Source organism: Oryza sativa, chromosome 3, assembly GCF_034140825.1.
Source record: "Oryza sativa Japonica Group chromosome 3, ASM3414082v1".
In the NCBI taxonomy this organism is placed as follows: Eukaryota; Viridiplantae; Streptophyta; class Magnoliopsida; order Poales; family Poaceae; genus Oryza; species Oryza sativa.
The window spans coordinates 36103099-36128696 of record NC_089037.1 but is presented as its reverse complement, the minus strand read 5'-3'; the positions used below and the strand labels follow the sequence as shown (position 1 = coordinate 36128696).

Below are 25598 nucleotides of genomic sequence, written 5' to 3'. Positions count from 1 at the left end.
ACATTCTCCCCATCCTTGGAATCTGTTGCATTCAATACAGCTCTCAAAAAACTACAAGAAAAAAAAAGATTTGGCTGTGTTTCCCATGGGTTCCCAACCCATCTCCATCGTTTTTCGCGTGCACGCTTTTTAAAGGACTAAACGGTACGCGTTTACAAAAAGTTTATATAGGAAAGTTGTTTTAAAAAATCTTATTAATCCATTTTTTAAGTTTTTTATAGCTAATACTTAATTAATCACGTGTTAATCTATTGCTCTATTTTCCGTGTGGAGGGGAGGGGTTCCCAACCCATCCAAAAGGACCCAGCCTAAGGGCATCACCAATGTATATAGCAAAGTGATCCATATAGATGGGACCCACATAAATAGTTTATCCCTATGGCAATGTCCACAATGTATAGATACAAGGTATCATTAGGAGAAGAGAGAGGAGTAGAGATAGATAATATAATTTATTCCATATGGGTAGTCCATATGCATATGGATATCTTTTGCTATTTTTTCTATATGGACTAGTTGCACAATGGTAATAGGTAGCTGAATGGAATATTCTATTGCTTATGAACTACTTTTACACCACATTGTGGATGCCCTAAGGAGATTGTGAGAAGATTTGTCTTCTCCACGCACACGTTTTCCGAACTATTAAATGGTGTGTTTTTTATAAAAATTTTCAATAGAAAAGTTATTAAAATCATATTAATTTATTTTTAAAATTTAAAAATAGTTAATACTCAATTAATCATATGCTAATGACTCACCTTTTTTTGCGTATCTTCTTAATCTTCTCTTTTCCTATCTTATATTCATACTAGTCATATCCACCCAAAATCATATCAGTTTCGTAGTATTAGAATGTATCACATCTATCCAAAATCTTTTATGTTTGGGGGACAAAAAGAGTAGTATGTACTCAGTACTCTAATTTCGCTTGTAACAGGTCATATAACCCATAACACTGGCGGGTTTAAAAATAACTTATAAGTAAAACTTTTATATTTGTATTTTTATTGATTTAAAAGCAAAGGATGAAAAACAAAGTAAAAAATAAAACCTAAATTGATTTTAAAATTTAAATTATCTGATAAATGATAAGTAAAAAGGAAAGATTGAGGCTGTACTAGAAAACTTGCCGCGGCTTTGCCGCGCCTTACGGTGATGATCAGTTATTTGAACATTGTTTCACGTCTAGAGATACGTAAAGTTTAGGGAAGTTAGCACAAACATGGCACTTACAAAAACATAAAACAATATTGTCACTAAAGAAGAAAAGATTCATCACACTACAAATTTGTTTGTTACCTTTTCTTTTCAAATTTCAAAAATACGCGATTCTTGGGGCACACCCTGGCATATATTCAGTAACAAAAGTTTCATAAACTAACTATTCAATAAAATTCAAGGGACTATACTGAATGTTTAGGTTCCTTCATCAAGTTCATCTTCGCCTATAGAAATGAAATGAAATGAAATGAAATCAGTACCGTTAAACACATGCCCAAAAGCATCCCTTAACACTGAACTAATTGTTCAGATAATGTTCATATGGTGTTCAATGCTTTAACGAAAACAATTTCTATCATTTTGAATCTTGCTCCCCGCCGAGAGATTCAGCTTTATGATTCATTTGTATACGGAGTAATAGAAGAAACAATATTCAAGACATTCTAGCTATGTGACCTTGTTAAGGCAATACAGGTGATTGGAACAATAGATTTCTGATCTAAAATATGTACGTTAGATTTACGTCAGAAAAAAAAGAATCTATATTATGCACTTTGAGAAATGCATATAGCTTTTGAACAATAAATACATATGTTTAACATGATAGCAAATCAGCATGTCTCAGACTAAGCAAAACCAAGGTCAAGTGAGCCGTGGCTGGGTTGGTCTCACTTTCTTTGCCAGCAAGGTTTTCTGCCAGGAACTTGATTCGTTTTGGATCAATCAAGTGGAGAACCGGTGTGTTCTCAATAACACTAAGCACAACTTCCTTAACATTAGTAACATTACAACGATCCTCTTTGTAGAGAAACTCAAGAGCAACCTGATAGCCATTCAGAAAGAAAAATTCTTCACTTAATCTCACCTCTCCAAGATCAGCAACATTATAGGCTTTGGATTTATCTTCACTGACTTCAGCCTGACAGTGTTTCGGAGAATATGAAGTGAATCATGAATGTCTTTGTACAACTAAGAATCACCCAAAGAAAAACAACAGTCGCACGTTTCTTATCATTTTGTAGAACTTTCAACGCAGAATGGACTTTGGCAGCCATGTGATCATTTCTCTTTTGCAGATTAATGTTAAAGCCAAGTGATGATCCATGCCAGTCTGGCTATTGAATCTTTATTCTTTGATCTTGCAATATGGTAGTTGGTAATGGAACTAAAGATTTGGAATATAGGTGGCAGCTTAGTGATGATTGACATTGTAATAAAATCATATTATCAGCCTTGTAAAGATCTCAAAGTTGACATGTACCAAAATTAACTTATTTTACTATCGGAAGGATCCAAAGAAGAATGACAATATAGCATGGCATGCAAAGGGATTATAGTGAAGGCCAATCGGCGATATTGATTAAGATGATATGATAGCAAATATCATAGCAGCAATATGGAAGCATAAGGGTAGATGAAGCACTCGCTCTTAAAGCCAACTTTTTTACTTGTTCATTGCAGAGAAATGTTTGAGCCAAGTGATAACACTGGGATCTAGAGCTTTTTTTTGACGCAAAAGGTAGAGAGACTCTACCTTATAACCATTGTATTAATGGTGGTCAAAGAAGGACCGAGCCAGAAACTGGCAAGGGAGTTATAGGCGAGAAATACAAATAACAGAGAAGCAAGAAGAAAGGAAGAAGAATTAAAGAAGAAAGAAAGAAGAAGAAGAATGGAAAAAATGGAACAGAAACAAACGAAAAAAGGAAGAAGCAACTCAAGACAGGAGGGTGCTATGTCAACTAAGCTTGTCTGCCCAAGTGTTGATGTGGATGCGAAGGCTTGGCTTAAGGCGATGGACCCACAGGCGTAGATTTTCCTTGATTTGTTGTATGATAGTAGCAGAGTGAGGCTCAGTGTGTTTGAACACCCGTTGATTGCGCGCCTTCCACAGGCCATGTGCACAAGCTGCGAAGCACGCTGGCCAACCTAGCTTCTGTTGTTCCGGCATATTATCCAAGATTAGCTCGACGAAGGCCTGAATGTTGGCACTGCTCATTGCTTGCATATGAAGGTTTAGCTTTTTCCAAACTTCGTCGGCTAGCTTGCAGTGAAGAATGATGTGGTTGGCTGTTTCAATAGTTGGGCAAGAGCTGCAGTGTGGATCAATAGCCCATTTTTTGTGAACTCTGTTTGCATTGGTGTTAAGTCTGTCCCTGAAGGCCAACCAAAGGAAGATGCGGCAAGTGTTGGGGGTTGCCTTGTTCCAGATGATTGATGCTGGCTGCCATAATATACCATGGTATGTCAGTAGGTTGTAGTTTGTTGATGTTGTGATGTCCATGGAGCCAGTCACTGTAGATCTTTTATCCAGGATATTCTGCTGTAACTGTTGTCCTGCCAATGTGTTCATGAGGGATTGCAGTTCTGCTTGTGACTGCATAGAGAGCACAGGGTGCAGGCTTATAGTCCAATTGCCATTTGTATGTTGTGAAGAGACAGTGCAGTTCAAATTAGTAGCGTAGGAGGCTAATGTTGGGTAGATAGTGATGAAGCGCCCTGCCGCTGTCTAGTGATCTCGCCAAAACTGATCGGTGTATCTGTTGGTTTTGCTTGATCAATAGCAACTCCACTTTCTCACATCCAAGGGTGTCCTGATGTTAACATATATATATCACTCAGCAAATCAAAAGGTTTGTGGCTCTAAAATAATTAGTGAACATAAAAATTATGTACCAAAATATGTTATGAACAATGCAGAGCTCCTCAGCTATATGGATAGGCAACGAAACAAAAGGGCAACTAATTTAGGTGAAGAAATAGGTCAAATATACTTACTTAACACTTCATGGCCCTTCAAAGTTCAAACGCTCTGAAGGACATTGAGATAGCATTTTCCCTATAAGATACTTTTCACTGTTAGATATCTTTAGAACTGATTGAAAATCGATGAGACCCTTCAGAACTGCATCAAATATTCCTTGTCGTGTCTCTGGAAAAGGATAGGATGCGATCACTTTAGCAATTCCAGAATATATTAAATATTCTGGTCCATAACATTTGTGTAGTACCTCAGATTATGGTCCATAATATTTTTGTAGTACCTCAGATTATGGTCCATAACATTTGTGCAGTACCTCATGAGCAACATACTATGCACTCCCAACCAACTCAGTGAAAACCTGACCTGCAAATTGTAAAATGGAAAATTCATAAACTAATTTATAAATCCACAAGACTTCACACATGAGCTGACACATACAGTGCAAGAACTGTCAAGGAAGATGGATAAACAACAGAATATAGTTAGGATGGTCTTGATTATGTTGGCGTGCAAATACTATCCACAGAATATAAAGCAAAGCAGACATATACATATTATGTTGACCTGTTACTCTCTAAATTAAAAATAAACCACTACACATGCATTAAAATGTGCCATATAAGAACACTTGTTTGGTTTGAAGAACATGGGTAGACCAAAATCTATCGTCTTTATTGACAGATCATCGTCTTTAATCTCTGCAGCCTTTCACTCATTGTAATGCCCCTCATCCTGAATCTTGTCCAAGAGCTCACCAACAACCAGGGTGAAATTTCGGTCATTTCAGTCCCCTCCGATACGATATTAATTCGGCAGAAATTTTTGAATTTTGCAATTTTTTTCATGAAGTTGGGTAATATTTGTTCAAATTCAACTAAATTTTGTTTAAAATTTCGGACCGAAATTTCCGAAATTTCGGTGACCCCCGATCAAAAACCTTCGACCGATATAGTGAACCATCACAATGTGCACCACCTGGCCATCCTCACATACATCCTTGATTGCAACCATATTGAAGGGAGGAGCCGAGGAGGGAGAGCGCCTCGCCGTCGTCGGAGCTCATCACTGACGCCCAGCTCCTCCCCATACCTCTGCGCTACCATCGATCTCCTCACCCCCACCCAACGAGGCAGCGACAAGGAAGAGGGAGCGTCGGTGGGCCAATTAAACCTGCGCTATAGCCAGCTAGAGGAGTTCAATCGCCGTGCTGCCACCAAGCTTGAGGGAAGAGGCGGCGGTGGCGGCGGCGGAGCTCGTCGCTGCCGGAGAGCTACTCCCCAATCTCCGCACGTGGTCACCGTGTTCCTCACCCCATCATCGAGATCCTCGGCCCTATCCAGCGACGATGAGGAGGAGACGGCGGCTCGCCGATGCGTGGAAGGAGAGGGCCCGCGGTGTTCTCACTTGAGACATCGAGGGAGGCGCGCCAAAGTGGTGCAGATGGAGAGGAGCGGCACCAGTGGGGACATGGAAGAGGAGGTGGAGGCGGTGGCCATGGCAAGGAGGAGGAGGCGGCGGCGAGGGGCGGGAAGAGGCGGCGCTGCGGCAGCGTCGTTGGAGAGCGAGAGAGGAGAGAGATGGATAGATAGGGAATTAGGTATTGAGTGTTTTTGTAAAAATGACCCTAAACTCTAGCATATTACAAAGAGGTCCACCGCAGCAATTACTCACCGTAGATCGGCGATCCGACGGCTGCAGGAGGGAGCCTAATGCTGGAATCGCATGGCGCCACGTGGAGGGAGATACGTCGGCGCCGACGATCTCATGCCTCAAAAAAAATATCTATTTTTAGTTTATTGTTAAATTTAGCAAATACATAAGAAATCTTGTCAAAATTTTTACAATATTGCCATCTTGTCAAAATTTGGTAGGGTTTATTTTGGTTGCACTCACCCGTTGGACCAGTGTAGGGTCCAAAAGCCCAACAGGCCTGCCATCTCGTTTGCAGTCCAACACAGCGCGTTCAACGGCCCAAACTCGACAGTGAATCGCTGTTTTGTTACTGTAACACACACGGATTAGACTTCTGATTTTGCAAACAATGGTGAAAATGAAAAAAAAAAAAAGGTACTTCGTACTACGTTAGTTGCTTGCTGGTGCAAAAAAAAAAACCCTATCTGACGCAAGTCACGCAACCATTTCGACGTCTGCTCCTACAGAAAGGCAGAAACTTCCCAAATCACAAGAGGGGGAAAAAGAAGATAAAAAAGGAGAGAAAGAAGCCGTCAAAGGTAGTGGGGGCGGCGGCGCCTTGGAACTTGTTTTTTTTTTCTCTTGTGGCGATCTGTGCGAAGAAATCGAAGAACCCTACTACCTCTGTTCCCCCAGATTCAGCGTCGATTCCCCAAATTGGCTCCCGCGGCCAGGCTGAGATGGTACGGCTTCCTTCCCTGTGAGTTTGCTCGTGTTCTTGTTTCTCAGTTCCATTTATATCTATTTTGTTCAGATAAATTCCGGTGAGACGTCGGACCTCTTCGTTAATCCGTTTCAGTTTGCCGATATATGATTACTTCTCAGTTCGTATCGTTGTTGCGCTGTGGAGTTAGGGTCTCCCCGCGGTTTCTCTTGCTGAAAGACTCGACTTTTTTAGTCGTGCGCTGCATTATGAGAGCTTCGGTTGCCCTATCCAATTTTATCCTGTTCATCAAGTTCATCATTTTTAGGATTTTAATTAGACTCCGGGATTTTCAGTATACAGTGTAACAGTTCTGCCTGACTGATCCCTCTTGTAGAACGGGAGGTTGCTCCTTAGAAGGTTAGATTGTATGAAGAACTTGATGACTCTATGATCGATCATCTTCTCCAGATCCCCCTCCATTCGTACGATTCAGTGCAAATTTCTAAGGGTTTTTTGAAGGCCTTTTGCAATTCTTCAAGTCCTAAGTTTCAACTCTTCTACCTTTTCCTTTTTCTTTGGTGCCCTGAAGAGGCCAAGTTTATTCTTCTTGAATTTGTAGATGCCGTGGAAATTCTAATCAGCTAACAATGGTATCTCTTTCCTTAGGTTTTCTGATTGCGGATTGGAGTGATGAATTTGAGACCAGTAGTTCTCATCTTCCTCCTGCTTGTGCTCATTATCACATCACAGTTTGAATGGAAGCAGCAGGTTGGTGAGGCTGAGGCAAACCCAGCAGCTACACGGCGAAGGCAACAAGTAATACTAAGGGAAGATGCTGTTAAAGAGAAAGTGAGCACTCGCCTTTCTTGTTAAACTATCTCCACTTGTGGTTTATTTTGGGCTTCCAATATTGTAGTTCATTTGAAATAAGGTGCCTTTTCTGGTCAGACGCATATGTTGCATTACTGTGTCTGTGTTGTGTTCATGTTATGAGAAAACCGGTTTTGTCATATGGCGGTCGAACAGAACTTGGAACACACATATTGACAGCACCAATAAAAGCCTACCTTATGCAAACTGATAAAGACTTTGACGAGCCGTATTTCATTTCCCCTGATACCCTGGTGGTCAACTTAACCATCTGAATTTTTCTGAGACAACTGTAACATTGCTCAACTGTATGTTAATTTTTGAGTTGCTTACTTCATGAAAATTGTAACTGACTAAAGCCTTCACCAACTCTGAAGACCAATAGCTTGGTGAGTTGTTGGGGATGGGAGTTAAGTGCCTAGTCTTGGAAATGTATCATACCTATTGATATTTTAACTTTAACAGCTGCATACGAGCACAACATATTATACACTTGTCTTCACTGAGCTTGAAAAACATATGCAAGCCTCCAAACATATGCAAGTCTTGCTTGCTAAGAAGTCAAGTAAACTTTGGAGGCTCTGGGATAATTAATTCACTTGCTGGTATATTCAGAGTATATTGCTTTAGCTCATGGCTTTGTCACGGTGGTTTCTGTTGCAAATAGCTACATGCTTGTGTTATGTTACAAGCTTTGTCTATGGATATCTTTGATTCATGATAGATGGGAAAAACACAATGTTTGCTTTGTTATTGATAAGGATAACAATTGGCTGCTTGTGACTTAAGTTATAGATTATTAAACAGCACCTTATGTTATGTGATGTTTGAGCATTACTAGCTATGAGCCTATGACAACCTACTTTCTGAACATTTGTTCATTGTCTTTTTACAAGAGTTGAAAAGATGCACAGTCATAAGTTTGTGTGTAATCTACAGATAATATTGGCACAGGAGAAAAACATTCAACAGCTAAATGGGCTTATTCAAAGCCTTCAGCTGCAGCTACTACATTGCCGTCTCAGTAATAGTACTGCTCACACCACCTCAAATAAGTCGACGAACAACAGTGCAGTGGAGGGACATAAAATGATTGATGATTAACCTCTCAGCTGTACTTGTAATAGCATAATAGGTTGCTAACTTGATGGTATACAGCCAGCTCAAGAGCAGGCATCTTTGAGGCAATGAATACCTTTATCGTCATCATCCAGTAGGACGGAAGTAAGGCATATTGTTTTATGTATTGAAGCTGCGTGCTTAGCTTTTTCTAGCATTATCATTGACAGTATTATCCTTTTTTTTTCTGCACAATCTTGTACAGGATTGTACTATGTACCATTTTTTTCTTACTTATGTTGTATCATAATGATTGAAGTTACTTTCCTGATTAACTACCAAATATATAGTGCAGATGTTTCATCTGATTCTTGGTCCTTTTTCCATCTTAAATCTTAACATATGTGCTGTGATCATATTTTGGTGGATCGGTTCTTTGTGGTGACAGCTTCATGCTCTGTTTTATGAGACCCTTGAATTTTGCTGGGACATTTTGTGCAATTCAAGTTCTGCAATCAAAATAGAGAATACCACCTTCGGATCTATTTGTACCAGCTTGAACAGTAAGTGCTGCTTCTGCAAGAAAGAGATAAAGCACTAAAGCAGAACTCTCTAACATGAAGTAAAGCATTGAATTACACACACTTTTGAGCTGTTCTCTCGTTGATTCTGCATTTCTGTTTGTGTCTGCATTGCTTTCTCTGAAGTCTGAACCAAAAACTATAGCTTCCAGTTTCTGCGTGCGTGCGTGTGTATGACTAGGCTTTCTTGAATGGAAAGGATGGCATACCTCGAGACCATCTGAATTGCATGTTGCCATTTGTCACTTTAATTCAGCTTTCTCAATGCAACACGCTAGCATGTATGCATAGTCCAAACCTTGTAAATTAATTTAATATTAAGAAAAGCAGACAGCAAACACACACACACACACATAAAGCAGAATTAATTCAAATTATAAAACAGAAAAATAAGTCAATGAGAAGGTAAAACGCAACTGTACATAGACGCACGCATCCGTGCACAATTAATCATGAACACAAGTATTCACCCAAAAAAAAGAAAGAAGAAAAAAAAATCAATCACAACACAAGCAGTGAGTGAGAGGTCTCTGCAGCAATGAAATGAGCTAGTAGAGCTGAAATGTTGGAGGATGATGATCAGATCAGATCAGCATCCACTCTGCGACGACCGGAGCATGTCGCAGGTGGTCTCCTGGAAGGCGACGCTGCCGGCGGCGGCGAGCTGCAGCTTGAGCGGGCACCTGGCCTCCACCCTGCACCACGCGCTGTGCAGCGCGTACTTCACCTCGCCGGACAGGTCCACCTCGACGTCGAACACCCCGCCATTGTCGCTCTCCTTCCGGTACTCCCTCTCGCCGCCGCTCCCCAGCGCGGCCGGCGCCGCGTCGGAGCCGGACGAGAGGCGGAACACCTCCGTCTTCCTCGCCGCCTGCTCGTATCCCGAGGAGACGACGGCGGCGGCGCCGTCGAAGCGCTTGCCGTGGAAGAGGTAGGACGCCTCGAGGGAGCGGTAGGTGACGCCCATGGCCCAGTTGGGGTTGCGGACGACGAGCGCGACGGTGAGGTTGTAGGCGACGGAGGTGGCGGTCACCGCGAAGCGCGTCAGGGAGGCGTCGTCGACGGCGACCCTGAGGCTGGAGACGCGGCCGTAGCCGACGGCGAGCACGACGATGATGGCGATGGCGGCGAGGATGGCGAGGCCGAACCAGAAGCCGAGCGCGAACCTGCGGTTCCGGTACGAGCCGCGGCCGCCGCAGCACTCCGACTCGTAGCACATGCCGCCGCCGCCGATGATGACGTACGTTGGTGCTTTGACCGTTACGACAGTTGGTGTAGCCGTAACGAACTAGGCAGAGAACCTTAGCTTGTCAGGGCACCATATATATGCACCTACATAACATATGCAGTACTGAAAGGCATCTAGCTAGTACAAGAAGTATGCTTTCACCTCGTTGATACGTAGTTAGCCTATGTAATTCGATGCCACTCCTCTCGTTTTAAAATATATAGCGTTAATGCCCTTTGATCATTCATTTAATTTAAACTAGCTGGGTGACCCGCGCAATTGCGCGGCTAGCACCAATATAAAATTATATATTTTTTAATATGATTTTACTTCAAATTTATTAAATAGTTATCTCGTTGTCTTAAGATTTTGAAAGATCAAACCTTATCATCCTCATATTTCTAATTTTATAGTTTTTAAAAGACACATCAGTTGCTACCCCTTACTTCTGTCATATTATTTTTTATTAGCTTTGTTCATTCTCCTTGGAACCTTTAAAAATTGGATCTAAAAACTTATAGAGTTTATTGTCCTGCTGGGTTTCTTTTTTATAATTTCTAAAAGTCCCATCAAATGCTGCCATTATACTCCTCTACAACCGTCTACTGCATTTTCTCTTTATTATCATTGCTATTTTAAAAATCGAACATAATTATCGTTTAGGTTCATTTTTTTTATTTTCTAGAAGTTTCATTTTTTTACTTTCTTGAAGTTCCGCCAAAACGTCGGCGACTTTATCACTATACTTCTCTACGGCTCGTCCGTTGCCACCCTTCTTTATTGTCATTGAGATTTTAAAATCAAACATGATTATTATTGGGGTTTTTTTTACTTTTAGAAGCCTGAACCTTTAAAAATTGAACCTTATAGTTTTTAGAGTTTTATTGTGAGTTTTATTGTCTCGTTGGGTTTCATGTTTTTTATAATTTTTAGAAATCCCGTCAAATGTTGCCACTATACCTCTCTACGACGTGTCCGTCACATAATCTTTATTGTCATTGGGACTGTAAAATTCAAACATAACTATCGTTAGAATTCATTTTTTACTTTCTAGAAGACCCACCAATCATCGGCGGATCTACCATTGTACTCCTATACGACCCGCCCACTGCATCTCATTTTTATTGTAATTGATATTTTAAAAATCAAATATGATTATCATTGGGGTTTATTTTTTTACTTTCTAGAAGTCCCCGCCAACCAACTTGACTGATTGCTTCACGATCTGCACGTCGTCCTTCCTTTTAATCGTCATTAGGATTCTATTTGGTGTTTTATTAATAGTTTTTAGATGTCTCATCAACCGCCACCACTTTGCTCCTCTATAGGACTGTTACTTAATTAATCTCGTCATGTGTTTTAGATGGTCTTTTCTTTCAATAGTCTTATTTTTTTATCACCAATTTTAATTATTTATAAATTGTACTCCTAGTTGAAATCTTTTTTCTTTTTCTAATTTCAGAATTTATTTTATTTATTATTATGTTCTTTTGATATTTTTATTTTTTATTTTCAATTTCAGTTGTTTCAAAATTGTATTTCTACTTTAACTCTCTTTTTAATTTGCCTAATTTCAGATTTATTTATTTATTTATTATTCCAAATTTTAATTAATCTACTATTGGGTTTTTATATGTACTCTTATTTCAATATTATTTATATTTAATTCCGAATTTAAGTTAATTTTAAATTATATTCCTACTTGAACTCTTATTTTCTTTTCTTTTTCTAATATCGATTTTTTTTATTTTTTTATTCCGAATTTTAATTAATCTCGTATTGGATTCTTGTATGGACTCTTCTTTCAATATTTCTTATTTTTAATTCCAAATTTCAGTTATTTATAAATTGTATTCCTACTCGAACTCTTCTTTTTTCTTTTTATAATTTTGATATTTATTTTATTATTATCCCGAATTTTAATTAATCATGTATTAGGTTCCTATATGGACTTCTCTTTCCATATTGCATATTTTTAATTCCGAATTTCAGCTATTTTTAGATTGTATTTCTATTTGGACTCTTCTTTTTTCTTTTTCTTCGATTAACGTGAGAATTTCTAGCCTCCACGGCGAACGTGGTGACTTCTCTTTCCATATTGCATATTTTTAATTCCGAATTTCAGCTATTTTTAGATTGTATTTCTACTTGGACTCTTCTTTTTTCTTTTTCTTCGATTAACGTGAGAATTTCTAGCCTCCACGGCGAACGTGGTGCCTTCTTTTCGAGCTGTCTTAATAATATAATAGATATTTAGGGCCTGTTTGGTTTCCAGGGACTTATTCCAAGTCCCTGTCACATTGGATGTTTGGATACTAATTTAGAGTATTAAACATACACTAATTACAAAACCCATTCCATATCCTTGGACTAATTCGCAAGACGAATCTTTTGAGTCTAATTACGTCATGATTTTGACAATGTGATGCTACAGTAAACTTTTTATAATTATGGATTAATTAGGCTTAAAAAATTCGTCTTGCGGATTAGCTCTCATTTATAAAATTAGTTTTTTATTAGTCTATGTTTAATACTCCAAATTAGCGTCCAAACATCCGATGTGACATGGGCTAAAAAGTTTTAGCCCCATCTAAACACCCCCTTAGTATGCATAAGAAAAGGTATAAGTTATATTTAAAAGTATCTCTAATAATGAAACAAGTCGCAACAAAAATACAGTTTTAGATTATTAAGGGCTGGTTTGGTTTGAGGCCTAAATTAGGCTTACCAATATTTGGCAATTCCAATAGTGTTTAGTGTCTATTTGGTTTGAAGCCAAATTTTGGCATGCATAAGAAAATAGGTCATTTCAATAGTGAACTTGGGCTATTTTGGCTTCAATCCAAACATAACTTTACCTTACCAAAATTAATCATGCCAAAACTTGCCAAAATTTGTCATTGACAAAATTTGGTAAGGCCTATCTAGGCCACAAACCAAACCAACCCTAAAAAAACAGTTTTAGGAGTACTGTATTTCTGTCGCCAGAGTTTTGGCTTCAAAGCAATCAATTTTGTGGCCATCGGATCAACTATGAGATTCGTGTCCAATTAGATCCACGTACTACACCTCATATTTCACATTTACATGTCTATATTTACTGCGGGCGGTTGCACATGAATGGAGTTGTGCATACTACATGTTTTACTGTGTACTTACAGTGACCTATGTAGCATCTATAAGTCCTAAGTTTGTTTTTTTATGGGCTAAGTTTCTAATTTTAAATGGCTGCATACATCCAGTTGGATGTAGAGGCCGGGTCAAATATACCATTGTCTAAATGAATTACACTGTAAGTTACATTTGTAATTTTTATTATATTTGAATGTAAATTTTGTATTTGCAAGTTCTCTAAGATGGGATTATTTTTGTGTATTTTGACTAAGTTATGCAACAACTTATTAATAATTAATATTTTACTACTCCATATGGCATATAGGGTTAATCTCGTAGGCTGATATCCGACTGTTTTTGGCTTAAAGAAATGTGTCGCATGAAGTTTAAGCTGAAATCCGACCGTTTATGGCTTATATGGTCACAAAGAGCCAGAAATCTGACGATAGAAATATAGTAAACCGTACTATTTATATAGCAGTGGTAATTAGCAGTTTGCCGCGTTGATGTGTGTTGGATGGATTCATTTAGAAAGGCGAGGAAACCGCGTTAATTATGTCGAACGATCTTTCGTCCATCATTGTGAGTAGTACAACGACATCGTGTGGACCAGGTAGCAGCAAGCAGGCAATACGTAATCCGAAATGAAATGGAAGCTAACCACCGTTTTCGTTGCGTTGCTTGCCTTGCCTAAAAGTTCTTCCCATTAGAGAACAAATTAAAGAACAACGCCATCTTTCTCCGAATAATGCCTGAGCCTTTCTCCGAATAATTCCTGTGCTGTGCTGATCGCCAGCTTCTTTCGTCAGGCTGTGACAGTGTGATCTGTACAAGTACTATCCGTTCCGTGAGCATCGTTCATCGTATTTTGGAGGCAAAAGAAAGACGCAATATGATTTACCCAAGATCCAAGCAGTCTTCAGGATGACATATATCAAATTTTGCAAAATTATAATGGCATGTTCTAATTTTCCCTTATTAAAGACGATGATCCAACTGCCAGTTTACTAGTAAGTACTTTTACCGTGACTAGATCTGAATTAACATCCACATCGACAACGGCAGCCAACGCGGTGGTGCACTTTAATTTCTTCTGCAGAAAGGTTAGCAACACGCGCTACACCTGCATCTGCATCTGCAGAAATAACCGATTCACATGCTTTGCTTTGAGGAAAGCAAGCTGAAAGCAGTGACAAACTTCCTCAATTATATTCTTCCTCAATGATCTTGCTATTGGTTTCTTGCTGCTTCTTTGTGCAGTTATACTCAACGCAGAGCCCAAGATCTTGGGCTGAGTTGGGCTTGGGTCAAGCTGCGGCAGTGTGTATTTTCCTCTCTTTTTTTCCAATTAATTGGACTTGAAAAAGTCGAGGTTTCACCAAACATCATGGTACTTGCTTTGGCTCGACATGTCGGACAGACAGACAGACAGAGCCAGCCAACTCATGCAGTTCTTAACTAATCACTCATGAGCACAGCAGCAGAGTGGCAACCAGAGAGGATATGGATATCCAATTGTCCCGAATTTCTCCAGATGAGTAGCAGTACACAGTACACACTACACAATAACCAATCTTACAATTTCTAATCCAAAATGCAATCTTCCAATCATACATGGCAACAATCTCCAGCAAGCAAGAACAAGCAAAAGAAAACTGAAATCTCGAGAAAATTGCAGGTAGGTAGGTTAGCTAGCATCCGGACTTCTTGGCCCGGAGGACGGTGCACTTGGTCCTCTGGAACGCGGTGGCGGCGACGTCCGGGTCGACGAGCTGCAGCTGCAGCGGGCAGATGACGGCGAGCGGGCACCGCGCCTTCCTCGCCTTGTACTGCATCACCGTGTCCAGCCTCACCTCCACCTCGAACCTCCCCGTCGCGTTCTCCGCCCTGAACGCCGCCACCCCCGCCGCGGTGAGCTTGGGGACGGGCTTGCCCGCGCCGCCCACCGTGACGTGGAACGTCGCCGTCTTCCTCGGCCGATGGTAGAACGCCGGCACGGTGGCGGACTCGTCGAAGCGCGTGCCGTTGAAGGAGAAGGCCACCGCGACGGGGTCGTAGCTGATGCCGCGGTACAGGTTCGGGTTACGCAGCGACAGCGTCACCGTGGCGTTGTAGGAGACGGTGGAGTTGGACGGCGGCGAGCCCGGGGACAGCGCGAGGCGGAGCAGCACGGCGTCGTCGGCGGTGGCCTTGGGCGGGAACACGAGGGCGAAGGCGAAGACGAGGAGCACGATGAGCCCGCCCACGCCGGCGATGGCCGCCGTCCAGATGAGGCACTTCTTCCAGCCGCAGTCGCAGTCGCCCTTGCCCCAATCCTCCCAGAAAGCCATGGCCGGCGTCGACTCGAGTCTTGGCTGAGAAACTAAGCACCTCGCCTCGCGGATTGTTGTCAATGGCGATTGAATTGAGAGGCTGGAGGTGGATCGAGGAGGCCAACTGAATGAACTGAGCAAGGGGAGAGGAGAAGACTTCCGTTTGGGTCAGGTCTTCGCCTCAGCTCGAATCCATCTCCATCTTCTTATTTTTCGTCAGTGCCCATTGGGGTCATATAAAATTTAGAAATGGATTGGCTGAGTCGAGATGGTGAAAGTGAAAATTGCTCTACTGTATGATGAGAACGAGGTTACCGTTGGGATGTATAGCATGTACTCCTCTCTCGTCCCATAAAAAACATGACATCCTTTTCACTTATACTTATACTTATCAGCCAAAATTTAAATTTCTAACTTTAAATTTGGAGTTAATTTTAAGGTTTTTTCATCAAAATTTATTTTTCAGACTTTGCTTTTAGATCGCTAAGAACACATATCTAAAAGTTTTATTCATAAATTATAAGTGACGATGGGGCTAGGTTCTATTTTTTTATATGGGACGGATAGAGTACGAGGTAGTACTTGTTTTCTAGACGCATAAAACGAGGTAATTCAATGTTACATCAATAATAAGTATTAATATTATAAGCTTTGAAAATAATTTTATCTGTTTCTTGAATAGAATTTTATATAAAAAGTTTTTCTAAAAAGAATATTATTTAACAGTTTCAAGAATATATTAACAGAAAACGAGAAAGTAAGTTGTAGTTTGACAACCACATCTTTTCGCTTATGCTTATCAGCTAAAATTTAAATTTTTATCCTTAAATTTAGAGTTGATTTTAGGGTTTTTTTTCATCGAAGTTTATTTTTCTATCTTTGCTCTTATATATCGTTAAGAATACGTATATAAAAGTTTTATTCAACGATGCAAGCCTGAATTTCAAAAGTATAGTAAGGTTGGTAGGATAATTTACTGCTGTCAGCTTTGCCAACGCAACAGTACAGTTAGATGCTTTGAAAAGATTCTGATGCTAGTGCTAAGCACTTGCTTTGCAATGTGACAGGGAGTTGCCTAGTTGGCCGCATTAGTTTTTGCCCATAATTGCGAGCCTCCGGGCACTTTGTTGGTGGCCAGGACATGTTCAAGTCTTCTCCTGTTTTACAAGTCTTTCAATAGGAATATATATATAGGAGTAGGAGTATTCTGTAATTCTTATTAGCAAAGTTGAGTTCAGGTCTTCGACTTTAATTGCAAGTCTTTCAATACAAGTTGTCAGTTGTCACGAAATGATAAGAGTCGTTTGCGTGGAAATTGCGCAGGCGCGCACGGCAACATCCAAATCAACTCTTTGCCTTATTGCTAAATATCTTTTTGGTATTTTCCTAGTTAAACTTCTTTAGATTTAATTAAATTTACAGAAAAATTTAACAATATATATATATATATATCACCAAATTCGTTTTATTAAATATAAAATTATATATATTTCAATAATATGTTTGTTCTATATTAAAAATGTTGCTATATTTCTCTGTAAACCTGATCAAACATAAATGGATTTCAGAGCTCTTGGACAGGAATGGTGCCTGGGATGTCGACAAGATCTCCAGGTTATTCCTCCCAATTGATGTGGAAACCATTTGCAGCATACGCATCTCTTCACGCCAGGAAAATGATTTTATTGCATGGCATCCAGATAAACATGGCATCTTCTCTGTCAGGAGTGCTTACTCCCTGGCCCTGGATTTTTCAAGGACAGAGGTCAGCTCGAGTTCATCGTCGATTGCAATGAGCAAGGTTTGGAAATTAGTCTGGAAGTGTGATGTGCCTCAGAAAGTGAAGATCTTTGTATGGAGGGCAGGTTCAAACTGCCTACCAACTTTGGAGAATAAGAAGAAAAAGGAAGATGGAGGTTTCAGACATCTGCAGCATATGTCGAAGAGAAAAAGGAAGATGTGGATTATGCACTGTACAGGTGCCATCATGCCAGAAATCTTTGGGGAGCAATGGAAGGGATCTACCAACTACCACCTGATTCGAACGCTGCAAACAGAATACTTGACCATGTGGAGACAGCTCCCTCAGGCGATCGGGCTTTGGTGATGATGATACTGTGGCGTATCTGGCACACCCGCAACGAAATCACGCACGGTAAGCATGCCCATGCTATCGCGGCGTCAAAGAGGTTCATAGAGAGCTATGTCTCGTCTTTGCAGGAAATTAAACAGTGGCCGAATGCAAATCTGGAGAAGGGGAAACATGTTGTGGATGCGAAACAATGGAAAAAGCCTAGGGCGAGCCAGGGAGATGGTTTTGTTCACAGATGGAGACCGCCAGAACAGGGCTGGATGAAGCTTAATACAGATGGGTCCTTCCAAGCTGAAGCAGGAAATGGAGGAATAGGAGTGGTGCTCAGGAACTGCCATGGAGAAATCATTTTCTCTGCGTGTGGCTTCCTGCAGAGGACGTCAAGTGTACTAGAAGCGGAACTCCTAGCCTGCAGAGAGGGTTAAGCCATGGCTCTGCAGTGGACATTCTTGCCAATTGTTATCGAATCTGATTGTCAGGAGTTACTGGACCTAGTTTCTTCCAAGGAGTTGCTTCGCTCGGAGCTGGCGTTCATCATCAGGGAGGTTCGTGACCTCCCGATGGGGAATAGGGAAATTAAATTTGTTAAGGGGTATAAATCTCAAAATCGTATTAGTCATGTTTTAGCTAATAAAGGCCGTTGTGAGGAGTTAACTCATTTCTGGCCAGACAATAGTTGTACTGCTATCGCACAACTAGCTTGTGACGAAGCTTTCCTTTGAGTAATATATTCCCTATTTCCCCGAAAAAAAAACATAAAAAGTTTTAATTAGGAAAAGAAAGTTAAAAGTATAAAACGGAGGGGCTTTGTACTCGGCCCACAAGCGGCCCAACTCCACCATGGCCTGCCTGCAACAGGCAGGCAGGGGTGGGCCCCACCTGGTGGGGTCGTGGGCGCACGGGCCCCACATGCCGTGCTTAGAATGGAAATATCTCGCGCTGACGTGGGATTTTAGGGTTCTGCTAGGGATTAGAGGATCCCCAAATTCCCCCTCTCCTATAAAAAGTCGTCGTCTTCTTCTTCCTTTCCTTCGATCTATATACTAGACCTCCGAACCAAACCGAGGGCAAGAGCATCCGATTCGCCGCCGCCTTCGTCTTCCTCGCAGGTATCCTTCAAATCTTCACCCCCCCTTGTGTTGTGTTCTGCGCCGCGATAGAATTCCCTTCCTGTTTGCTCGATCTGTACTGTCCTGCTCCTGCAGCCGATAGTTTAATTCTTTAGAATCCGATGAATACGTTGTGCTCATGATGATCGTGAGGAGGAGTAGATTTTGGCTTGTTTGATCGATTCTTCGCCTCTGGCTTGATGCGCCGTAGTCGATTCCCCCGTACTGTCGCCTTTGCGGGCGAGGGATCGGGTGAAATCGTGGTGCGGCGTCAACTCCTCGTGACTTCGCCCGTCGCCTCCGCCGCCGCCGCCGCCTGTGGGAACGCACGTCATCCCTCCCTACCCACACCTTTTCTCTTTGCACCTTATCTTCGGTTCTAGATCTGAAGTTTTTTTTCTCTTAATTTGCCTTACCCTCAGCACTAATAACAGTAGTGTATAATTTGTTCCCCCAAAAAAAAAATTCCCCCATGCCCCAGGTTATGTTAACGAGTTGAAGGATGCAATTCTTTGATATGCTTAGTTTGTAGGACTATACATATGCAGTGATCTATGGGCGAGATGCTTTGTTAATCACCATGGATTCTATCTGAATTGTTTTATGTTGATTCGTTAATCTGAATTGTTTTATGTTGGTGAGTTCTAAAATTGTCCCTTGCCCATCTGCCTTTCTATCTGCTTAGAGATGGCGGACGTGGAGGAGTACCGTTGCTTCATTGGGAATCTGTCATGGTCCACAACTGATGAAAGCCTCAAGGATGCCTTTGGCAAATTTGGCAACCTCACTGAAGCAAAGGTGATATCAAGATCATACGAAATCCTTACATTATACATTTTGTGAAGGAACTTTTTTTGCTCGTGTTAAATCTTTGATATTGCTTGCATATAACTGTGGTTGCGAATCTGTAGTCTGGGTATGCTTAGTCTTGGGTACTAACCTGTCCGTAGTCAAAATTTTATTGATTATTATCTTTGAATGTTGTATGAAGTGCAATAGTCATTAGGATGGTCAGGCACTGTCATCTTCCCTTGTTTGATGCTGAATAGTTGAAATTTATTGATTATTTATTATCTTTGAATGTTGTATCAAGTGCATTAGCCATTTAGGATGGTCAGGCACTATAATCTTTCCTTGTTTGATGCCGAATACTGTGTGTTACTCCTGAAACCTGAAAAGGAATTGGGTAATATGTTGTCCTTATAGTTCAATAGAATTATTCAGTATTTGTAACTCACAACTAAATTGTATACCTTTTTTTTGTAATTTTTCTCTATGCTTTAGTGATTGTTTAGCATAAATTTGTGTGTAGTAAAATTTCCTGGTAATGTGCAGGTGGTTTTTGACAAGTATTCTGGCCGTTCTCGTGGTTTTGGCTTTGTGACCTTTGATGAGAAGAAAGCCATGGAAGATGCTATTGAAGGAATGAATGGATTGGATTTGGATGGGCGGGCGATCACTGTCGATAAAGCTCAGCCACAAGGACCTGGTAGAGACCGTAATGGAGACCGTGATTATGATCGTGACCGTGGATCTCGTTATGACCGTGGCCGTGACTTTGGTGGTGGTGGGCGTGCACCACGTGGCTCAGGTGGTGGTGGGGATTGCTACAAGTGTGGAAAACCTGGCCACTTTGCTAGAGAGTGCCCATCTGGAGATGGTGGTGGTAGAGGTGATAGATATGGTGGCCGAGATGATAGGTACGGTGGTGGTGGTGGCGGTGGCGGCCGTTATGGATCTGACCGTGGTGGTGACCGTTATTCTGGTCGTAGTCGAGATGGTGGTGGCTACGGTGGAGGTGGGGGTGACCGTTACAGTCGTGACCGGTCTGGTCCCTATTGATGGCCTATCAAATCTCTAAGAAGTATGTTCCATCCAGGTATGGAAGTCTATCTACTATTGTGAGCTGTGTTTCCTTGTGTCTGGAACTTTGTGTTCATGTAGTTTGAGAACTATGGTGTACCATGAGAAAGCATCTACTTTATTATCGACTGTATTACTGACATTCTTATTATTGTTTCCTGCTTGTTGCCAGGCATATGACTTGTTCATAGTGCTTGGCGCTTGGTCCTACATATTTGCTTGATATGCTGTTGGGTGATTCTTTTCTTGGTTGAGACTTGAGAGGTGGTTTTTGTCACATTACTTGTTGATGCTCTGTTACGTTGGTTGTGCTCATGCGGCATAGCACCTTTGGAAACGGGATATGTGGGATTGGACCGGTAAATTGTTTTGTTTCTGTTCTCTTGGGAGAGGAAGCATTCTACTGAACCTTGCTTGAAAATGCCATAAGAAAAATCTTGGTCCTTAATCAACTCATCTCAAGGCAGGTGATGAACCATTCATAGGGGAAATGAACTGGTAATCTTTAACTCTTTATCTTCAAGATTGTGTAAACCCATCATTCTCAAATGTTTGTTTTGTTTTGGCAGGTTTGTTTGAGTTCTTTGTTCTCTTGTTCTGGATTGGTTACTACTGTCTTAACAGCGATTTGTTCTAGTCTTATGACCGGCTTGTTCGTTGGCATCAATCTATCATGTGCGGTTTAGCGTGGGAAGGCCACTGCTGCCTTGCATAGTGTTTCTTTGTTACTCTGATTGGCTTTGCTACCTGGTTATTGTTCCATTGACCCTGGCCCTTCCGGAGTTGCTGCTGTTGTGTTGCTTCTTGGATTGTGCCATTCCTTGTTACTGCCCTGCTGTGATCATGTTTAAGCGACCTGAATATCTGAGCGATGCTACGTGGTTGCTGTTCTTTGTCACATTTGCCACTGAAGTAGCTGTTCCTCGTCACTTTGCCACGGAGTAGCTCCTGCTGCTTTATTTCTTGGCTGCCTGCTGGAGTACTTAGTTTATAGCAACAAAATAGTATATATCGGCAACAGAACTACAGAAACATTTTTTTTTAACTCTGATGAATTTTGATTACGTATTGAACTCACGGCTGTACATTTGTAACATAGGATGTACCTTAACTCATGCAGTATATACTGCAAGAGTGCAATTTTGCAGTGGTATTCAATTCATGGGTATTGCTTATCCAAGATTAAGCAAGCCGATTTGATGCATGGGCTTTATGCAAAGATGATTCGTGTCGTGTTGTTTGTGTAATTTTTTTTATATAGTAGAGTAAAACCATGGAATAGCCTAGCACTATCTACTCTCGAGTGTCCCTTCCGTTTCATCTCTCGTCGTCGATGAAACTGAATGTCAGGTCGAGTTGCCGTTGTCAGATGGCAGCGGCGACGATGGGGTACTTGTTCCTGAGCATTCGCACTAGCGTCGGCTGCACCGAGTCGTCGTCTTCCAGCGGCGTCCAGCTGAAAAACCATTCGATTGAGCGAGCTTAGCTTAAGCTTGCGAGATCAATCCATGGTGAAGTGAGCAGATAGATTTACCTGTATCTGCAGACGAGGTGGTGGATGAAGACGCAGATCTCGAGGCGCGCCAGGCTCATCCCGGGGCACATCCGCGGCCCGCTGCCGAATCCCAGGAAGCTGTACGGCTTCAACGTCCCCTGCATACACAAACATGCATCATCAACAGCAAACAATGGTTCAACTCCCTGCTTTTGCCAAACTTACATCGAATCTGTTTGGATCGAACTTGTAGGGGTCGGCGAAGACGGACGGGTCATGGTGGATGGACACCACGTCCAGGTTCACCGACGTCCCCTTCTTGATCTCGTACCCTGCCAGCCACGCCAACACAATTGAAATTTCAAAGTGGTGCTTCACTTAAGATTTCACATGAATTCGGTTTAAATATCACATGAATTGGAAACACAAATGTGTTACCTACCATCAATGCTGAAGTCCTGAGCGGCTTTTCGTGAGAACCATGGCAGGATGGTCGCTCTCCTCAGTGTCTCGTTCATCACCTGCAACAATGTATTAGTTATTAATCTTCAGAGATGAAGTGTCACCTGAAAAGAATCAATTGATGGTGATTAATCTTGCCTTGTTGGTGTAAGGCATGCTGTTCACATCTGACCATCTGAGATGTGATGATCCATCCAGCCTCTCCTTGATCTCCATGTGCTCTTCCTGCACAAGAACATGGATGAGTCTCCTCTGACGTAAAGTCGGAGGGACATTATCACTGACATGTGGGACCCACAAAGATTGGGTCCGCACGTCAGTGACCCACATCCCTCTAACTTTACGAGGAGCGCAATCCAAGAACACAGGTATGTACAGCAATTGGCACTGACAAACCTCAAGTTTGCAACAACGAACCCAATCGAATCGATGGAAACGGCGGTGCTTACTCTGAGTTTCTGCAGGGCCTCCGGGTTCTCGCCGAGGAACTTGATGAGCCACGTCAGCCCCGCCGTCGTCGTGTCGTGGCCGGCGACGAGCAGCGTCAGGATGTTGTCCTTGAGCTGCGCGTCCGTCAGCTTGTCCGCGTCTCGATCGCCGCCGCCGCCGCCGTCGTCCTCGTCGGCGGCGGTGCCGTCCTTGGCGTGCTTCCGCAGCAGCGTCTGGAGGAAGTCGTTGCGGACCTCGCCGCCGTCCCTCCTCCTGGCGATCACCGAGTCCAGCATCGCGTACATCCGGTTCCTGGCCTTCTCGACCGATCAAACAATTTTGATTTCAGAGATCATCCATCTCTTGGTCACTGATCATGCAGGTGTTTTTGATTATTTGAGGAATCGATTGGTACCTTGAGGCCACGGTGAAATGCAGTTCCTGGGATCTTGAGAGGCAGCGACGCGAACGAAGACGATATGATCTTGAAATTGGCGCGAAACTTCTCCTGCTCCTCTCCCTCTGGCTCCAAGCTTATCAGCATGTTGGCGATCACCTTGAGCGTGAACTGACAAAATCAAGAAAAACCAAAAATTCAGTTTCAGAAACAATATTTTCAAGAAACTGAGATTTGATTACGAGCTTAATAATTACAGATGAGGCCTCCTCGAGCACAAGCACTCTCCTGTCGAGCCAGGTGTCGAGCGTCTGGACGGCGAGGTCGTTGATGAAGTCGAAGTGCTTCTTGAGCGCGTCAATGGAGAGCGGCTCGCCGATGAGGCGGCGCAGCTTCTTGTGCTCGTCGCCGTTGGTGGTGAGGAGGCTGGTCGGCCCGAGCACCTGCTTGCCGGTGTAGAACAGGTTCAGGCTCACCACGCCGTCCTTCCCGGACAGCAGGATCTTGGCCGCCTCCCTCCCCGTCATGAACACCGTCATCCTCCCAAGAACATACGTCTTGAACACCTTGCCGAACCTGACAAGATCAATCAAAAAACATCACACCAAGTATTTCAGGATTTCAGCTTCTGATCGTGTTGATGTTGCTATCGTCATGACTGCACACTGATTGTCTGAAGAAATCAAGAAAACCTCTTCTGTCTGTCACGCATGAAGCTCAGAATGCCAGCAGGGCTCGAGAAGCCGGAGATGAAGGAGAAGGTCTCGCCGACGACAGGCCAGCCCATTGTTCCGGGGATGTCTCTCATCTCCTTTGATAGCCTTCTTGACCTCGACCAGATGAGGCCACAAGTCACTGCCAAAGCTACAAGAACGGCAGCTCCAAACACAGCCATGGCAGAGGCAAACTGTCTTCAGAAAGTTCAGATAACTGCACAACTCATCATAACCATGCATGTCAGGTGTTTATATACGGCCGTGCTATGCCTAGTTCAAGATTTGTTGTTGTTAATTGTATAATATCTATGATTCATCGGAAGCATCGTTATCTTTGTGCTCTGATTCCCTTGTTTTGTCGTCGTTACATCCGAGGTAACCATTTGGTGCCTTGCCAAAGGATAATTCAGGTTTCATTGAAATCTTCTCGGTTTGCGCTTTGTCTTGTTTCTGAAGAACTTTACTGCAGACTTGAAGTATCCTACAGTTTCGTCATTGCTTGTCATATTATTCTGCTAAGTTCTAAGTAAACATGTTTCTTTTTCTATTAGATAGCAGTAGTTTCTGGCTTGCTGCAGACTTGTATTAGGGTGCAGAGAGTGTGCCATTTGCGGATACCTCTGAATTTTGTTTTCTGCCTCAATCCAATCATACAGGCTTTGATTATGACTTATTAATTACTTAGTAGTAATTGTTACCACTTCTTGAAAGCAACAAATTTCTGGTTAGTCATACAAGAGAGCAAGAACTAAGCCTGGTATCTACTACTCCCTCCATCCCTAAATCTTTGACGCCGTTGACTTTTTTAAACATGTTTGACCGTTCGTCTTATTCAAAAAATTTAAGTAACTATTAATTCTTTTTCTATCATTTGATTCATTGTTAAATATACTTTTATGTATACATATAGTTTTACATATTTGACAAAAGTTTTTGAATAAGACGAATGGTCAAACATGTTTAAAAAAATCAACGGCGTCAAACATTTAGAGGAGGAGGGAGTATTATATTATACTCGATCAAGCTGGTAGTACATATTTGCCACTTGTAGTGAGCAGGTACGATTGATGCCAGATCTAAAGTGTCATGCTAGATGCAGATGGAGAGATTGAGCACTAAACAGTGATCTGAATTGGTCTTAGATTGCATGAACTCCTCTCTGAATTATCCTTTTTCCTGGCTGGCTTTGCAATTATTAATGTTCATATATATGTATGGACCATTAGATGCATTTAACCAACATGAATTGAGAGTTCCTTTTTTTTTTCCTGAACAACGACAGCTGATGGCCTGGGCAACACCGGTCTGCTGTTAGGAAGCAATGCTGAGCTTTGGCGACGTGGCCTGGCCGGCTTGGCAGTTGCAATCTCCATTCCATCCACGTGGAGAGAGAAAAAAAAAGCCTCTTTTTTTAATGAATCTATATTCATATTCTGCGTCTCTTGGTTTTATTCGGAAAAGTTGATGATATGATATTCATAGTTAAACTCGTTTGATCTCTGCCCCAAAGTTGTTTGTTGTGAGAGCGCGTAAGCATCATATGGA

General features: G+C 41.9%; 6 protein-coding genes across 12 annotated transcripts; 2 read left to right on the top strand and 4 right to left on the bottom strand.

Moving 5' to 3' along the window:
* Window positions 1–2653: 2653 nt before the first annotated feature.
* LOC9269646 (uncharacterized) lies at window positions 2654–5544 on the bottom strand. The gene is made up of 3 exons (XM_015772983.3): window positions 4236–5544; window positions 4003–4156; window positions 2654–3818 (listed from the first exon to the last, which is right to left on the bottom strand). Exon 3 carries the CDS (start codon window positions 3605–3607, stop codon window positions 2963–2965), a length of 645 nt encoding a protein of 214 aa, XP_015628469.1. The 5' UTR covers window positions 3608–3818; window positions 4003–4156; window positions 4236–5544; the 3' UTR covers window positions 2654–2962.
* A 677-nt stretch (window positions 5545–6221) lies between these two features.
* Window positions 6222–8623, top strand: LOC4334705 (uncharacterized). Of its 6 annotated transcripts, none has more exons than XM_015772535.3 (4): window positions 6222–6363; window positions 6721–6743; window positions 6993–7175; window positions 8136–8623. In XM_015772535.3, the coding sequence occupies exons 3-4, from the start codon at window positions 7017–7019 to the stop codon at window positions 8298–8300; spliced, it is 324 nt and encodes a 107-aa protein (XP_015628021.1). In that variant the 5' UTR covers window positions 6222–6363; window positions 6721–6743; window positions 6993–7016; the 3' UTR covers window positions 8301–8623. The 6 variants fall into 6 exon arrangements, with proteins under 6 accessions (XP_015628021.1, XP_066164915.1, XP_066164916.1 ...); XM_066308818.1 differs by having other exon boundaries at window positions 6721–6808; XM_066308819.1 differs by having other exon boundaries at window positions 6222–6380.
* A 495-nt stretch (window positions 8624–9118) lies between these two features.
* On the bottom strand, window positions 9119–10242 carry LOC9272221 (NDR1/HIN1-like protein 3). Its single transcript, XM_015774712.3, has one exon. It carries the CDS (start codon window positions 10053–10055, stop codon window positions 9426–9428), a length of 630 nt encoding a protein of 209 aa, XP_015630198.1. The 5' UTR covers window positions 10056–10242; the 3' UTR covers window positions 9119–9425.
* Window positions 10243–14664: 4422 nt separating this feature from the next.
* Window positions 14665–15698, bottom strand: LOC4334704 (NDR1/HIN1-like protein 3). The gene has a single exon (XM_015773394.3). The coding sequence runs from the start codon at window positions 15506–15508 to the stop codon at window positions 14870–14872; it is 639 nt and encodes a 212-aa protein (XP_015628880.1). The 5' UTR covers window positions 15509–15698; the 3' UTR covers window positions 14665–14869.
* A 2917-nt stretch (window positions 15699–18615) lies between these two features.
* On the top strand, window positions 18616–20764 carry LOC4334703 (glycine-rich RNA-binding protein RZ1A). 2 transcript variants are annotated; one of them, XM_015774278.3, is made up of 4 exons: window positions 18616–18691; window positions 19377–19489; window positions 20027–20570; window positions 20727–20764. In XM_015774278.3, the coding sequence occupies exons 2-3, from the start codon at window positions 19379–19381 to the stop codon at window positions 20531–20533; spliced, it is 618 nt and encodes a 205-aa protein (XP_015629764.1). In that variant the 5' UTR covers window positions 18616–18691; window positions 19377–19378; the 3' UTR covers window positions 20534–20570; window positions 20727–20764. The 2 variants fall into 2 exon arrangements, with proteins under 2 accessions (XP_015629764.1, XP_015629763.1); XM_015774277.3 differs by having other exon boundaries at window positions 20027–20764.
* LOC9267503 (abscisic acid 8'-hydroxylase 1-like) lies at window positions 20365–24319 on the bottom strand. Its single transcript, XM_015774274.3, has 9 exons — window positions 24030–24319; window positions 23595–23913; window positions 23356–23508; window positions 22961–23257; window positions 22650–22736; window positions 22492–22570; window positions 22275–22381; window positions 22089–22207; window positions 20365–22010 (listed from the first exon to the last, which is right to left on the bottom strand). Exons 1-9 carry the CDS (start codon window positions 24230–24232, stop codon window positions 21920–21922), a joined length of 1455 nt encoding a protein of 484 aa, XP_015629760.1. The 5' UTR covers window positions 24233–24319; the 3' UTR covers window positions 20365–21919.
* Between the last annotated feature and the right edge of the window lie 1279 nt (window positions 24320–25598).

Bases quoted from the DNA above. Each gene is read 5' to 3' on its own strand.
- LOC9269646 (XM_015772983.3), bottom strand. From the start codon at position 3,607: ATGCAGTCACAAGCAGAACTGCAATCCCTCATGAACACATTGGCAGGA.
- LOC4334705 (XM_015772530.3), top strand. From the start codon at position 7,017: ATGAATTTGAGACCAGTAGTTCTCATCTTCCTCCTGCTTGTGCTCATT. The intron at 7,176-8,135 runs GTGAGCACTCGC...TGTAATCTACAG, and splicing joins AAGATGCTGTTAAAGAGAAA to ATAATATTGGCACAGGAGAA.
- LOC9272221 (XM_015774712.3), bottom strand. From the start codon at position 10,055: ATGTGCTACGAGTCGGAGTGCTGCGGCGGCCGCGGCTCGTACCGGAAC.
- LOC4334704 (XM_015773394.3), bottom strand. From the start codon at position 15,508: ATGGCTTTCTGGGAGGATTGGGGCAAGGGCGACTGCGACTGCGGCTGG.
- LOC4334703 (XM_015774278.3), top strand. From the start codon at position 19,379: ATGGCGGACGTGGAGGAGTACCGTTGCTTCATTGGGAATCTGTCATGG. The intron at 19,490-20,026 runs GTGATATCAAGA...GGTAATGTGCAG, and splicing joins GCAACCTCACTGAAGCAAAG to GTGGTTTTTGACAAGTATTC.
- LOC9267503 (XM_015774274.3), bottom strand. From the start codon at position 24,232: ATGGCTGTGTTTGGAGCTGCCGTTCTTGTAGCTTTGGCAGTGACTTGT. The intron at 22,571-22,649 runs GCAAGATTAATC...ACATTGTTGCAG, and splicing joins GCATGCCTTACACCAACAAG to GTGATGAACGAGACACTGAG. The intron at 22,011-22,088 runs GTAAATCTATCT...ATGGTTTTTCAG, and splicing joins CACCTCGTCTGCAGATACAG to CTGGACGCCGCTGGAAGACG.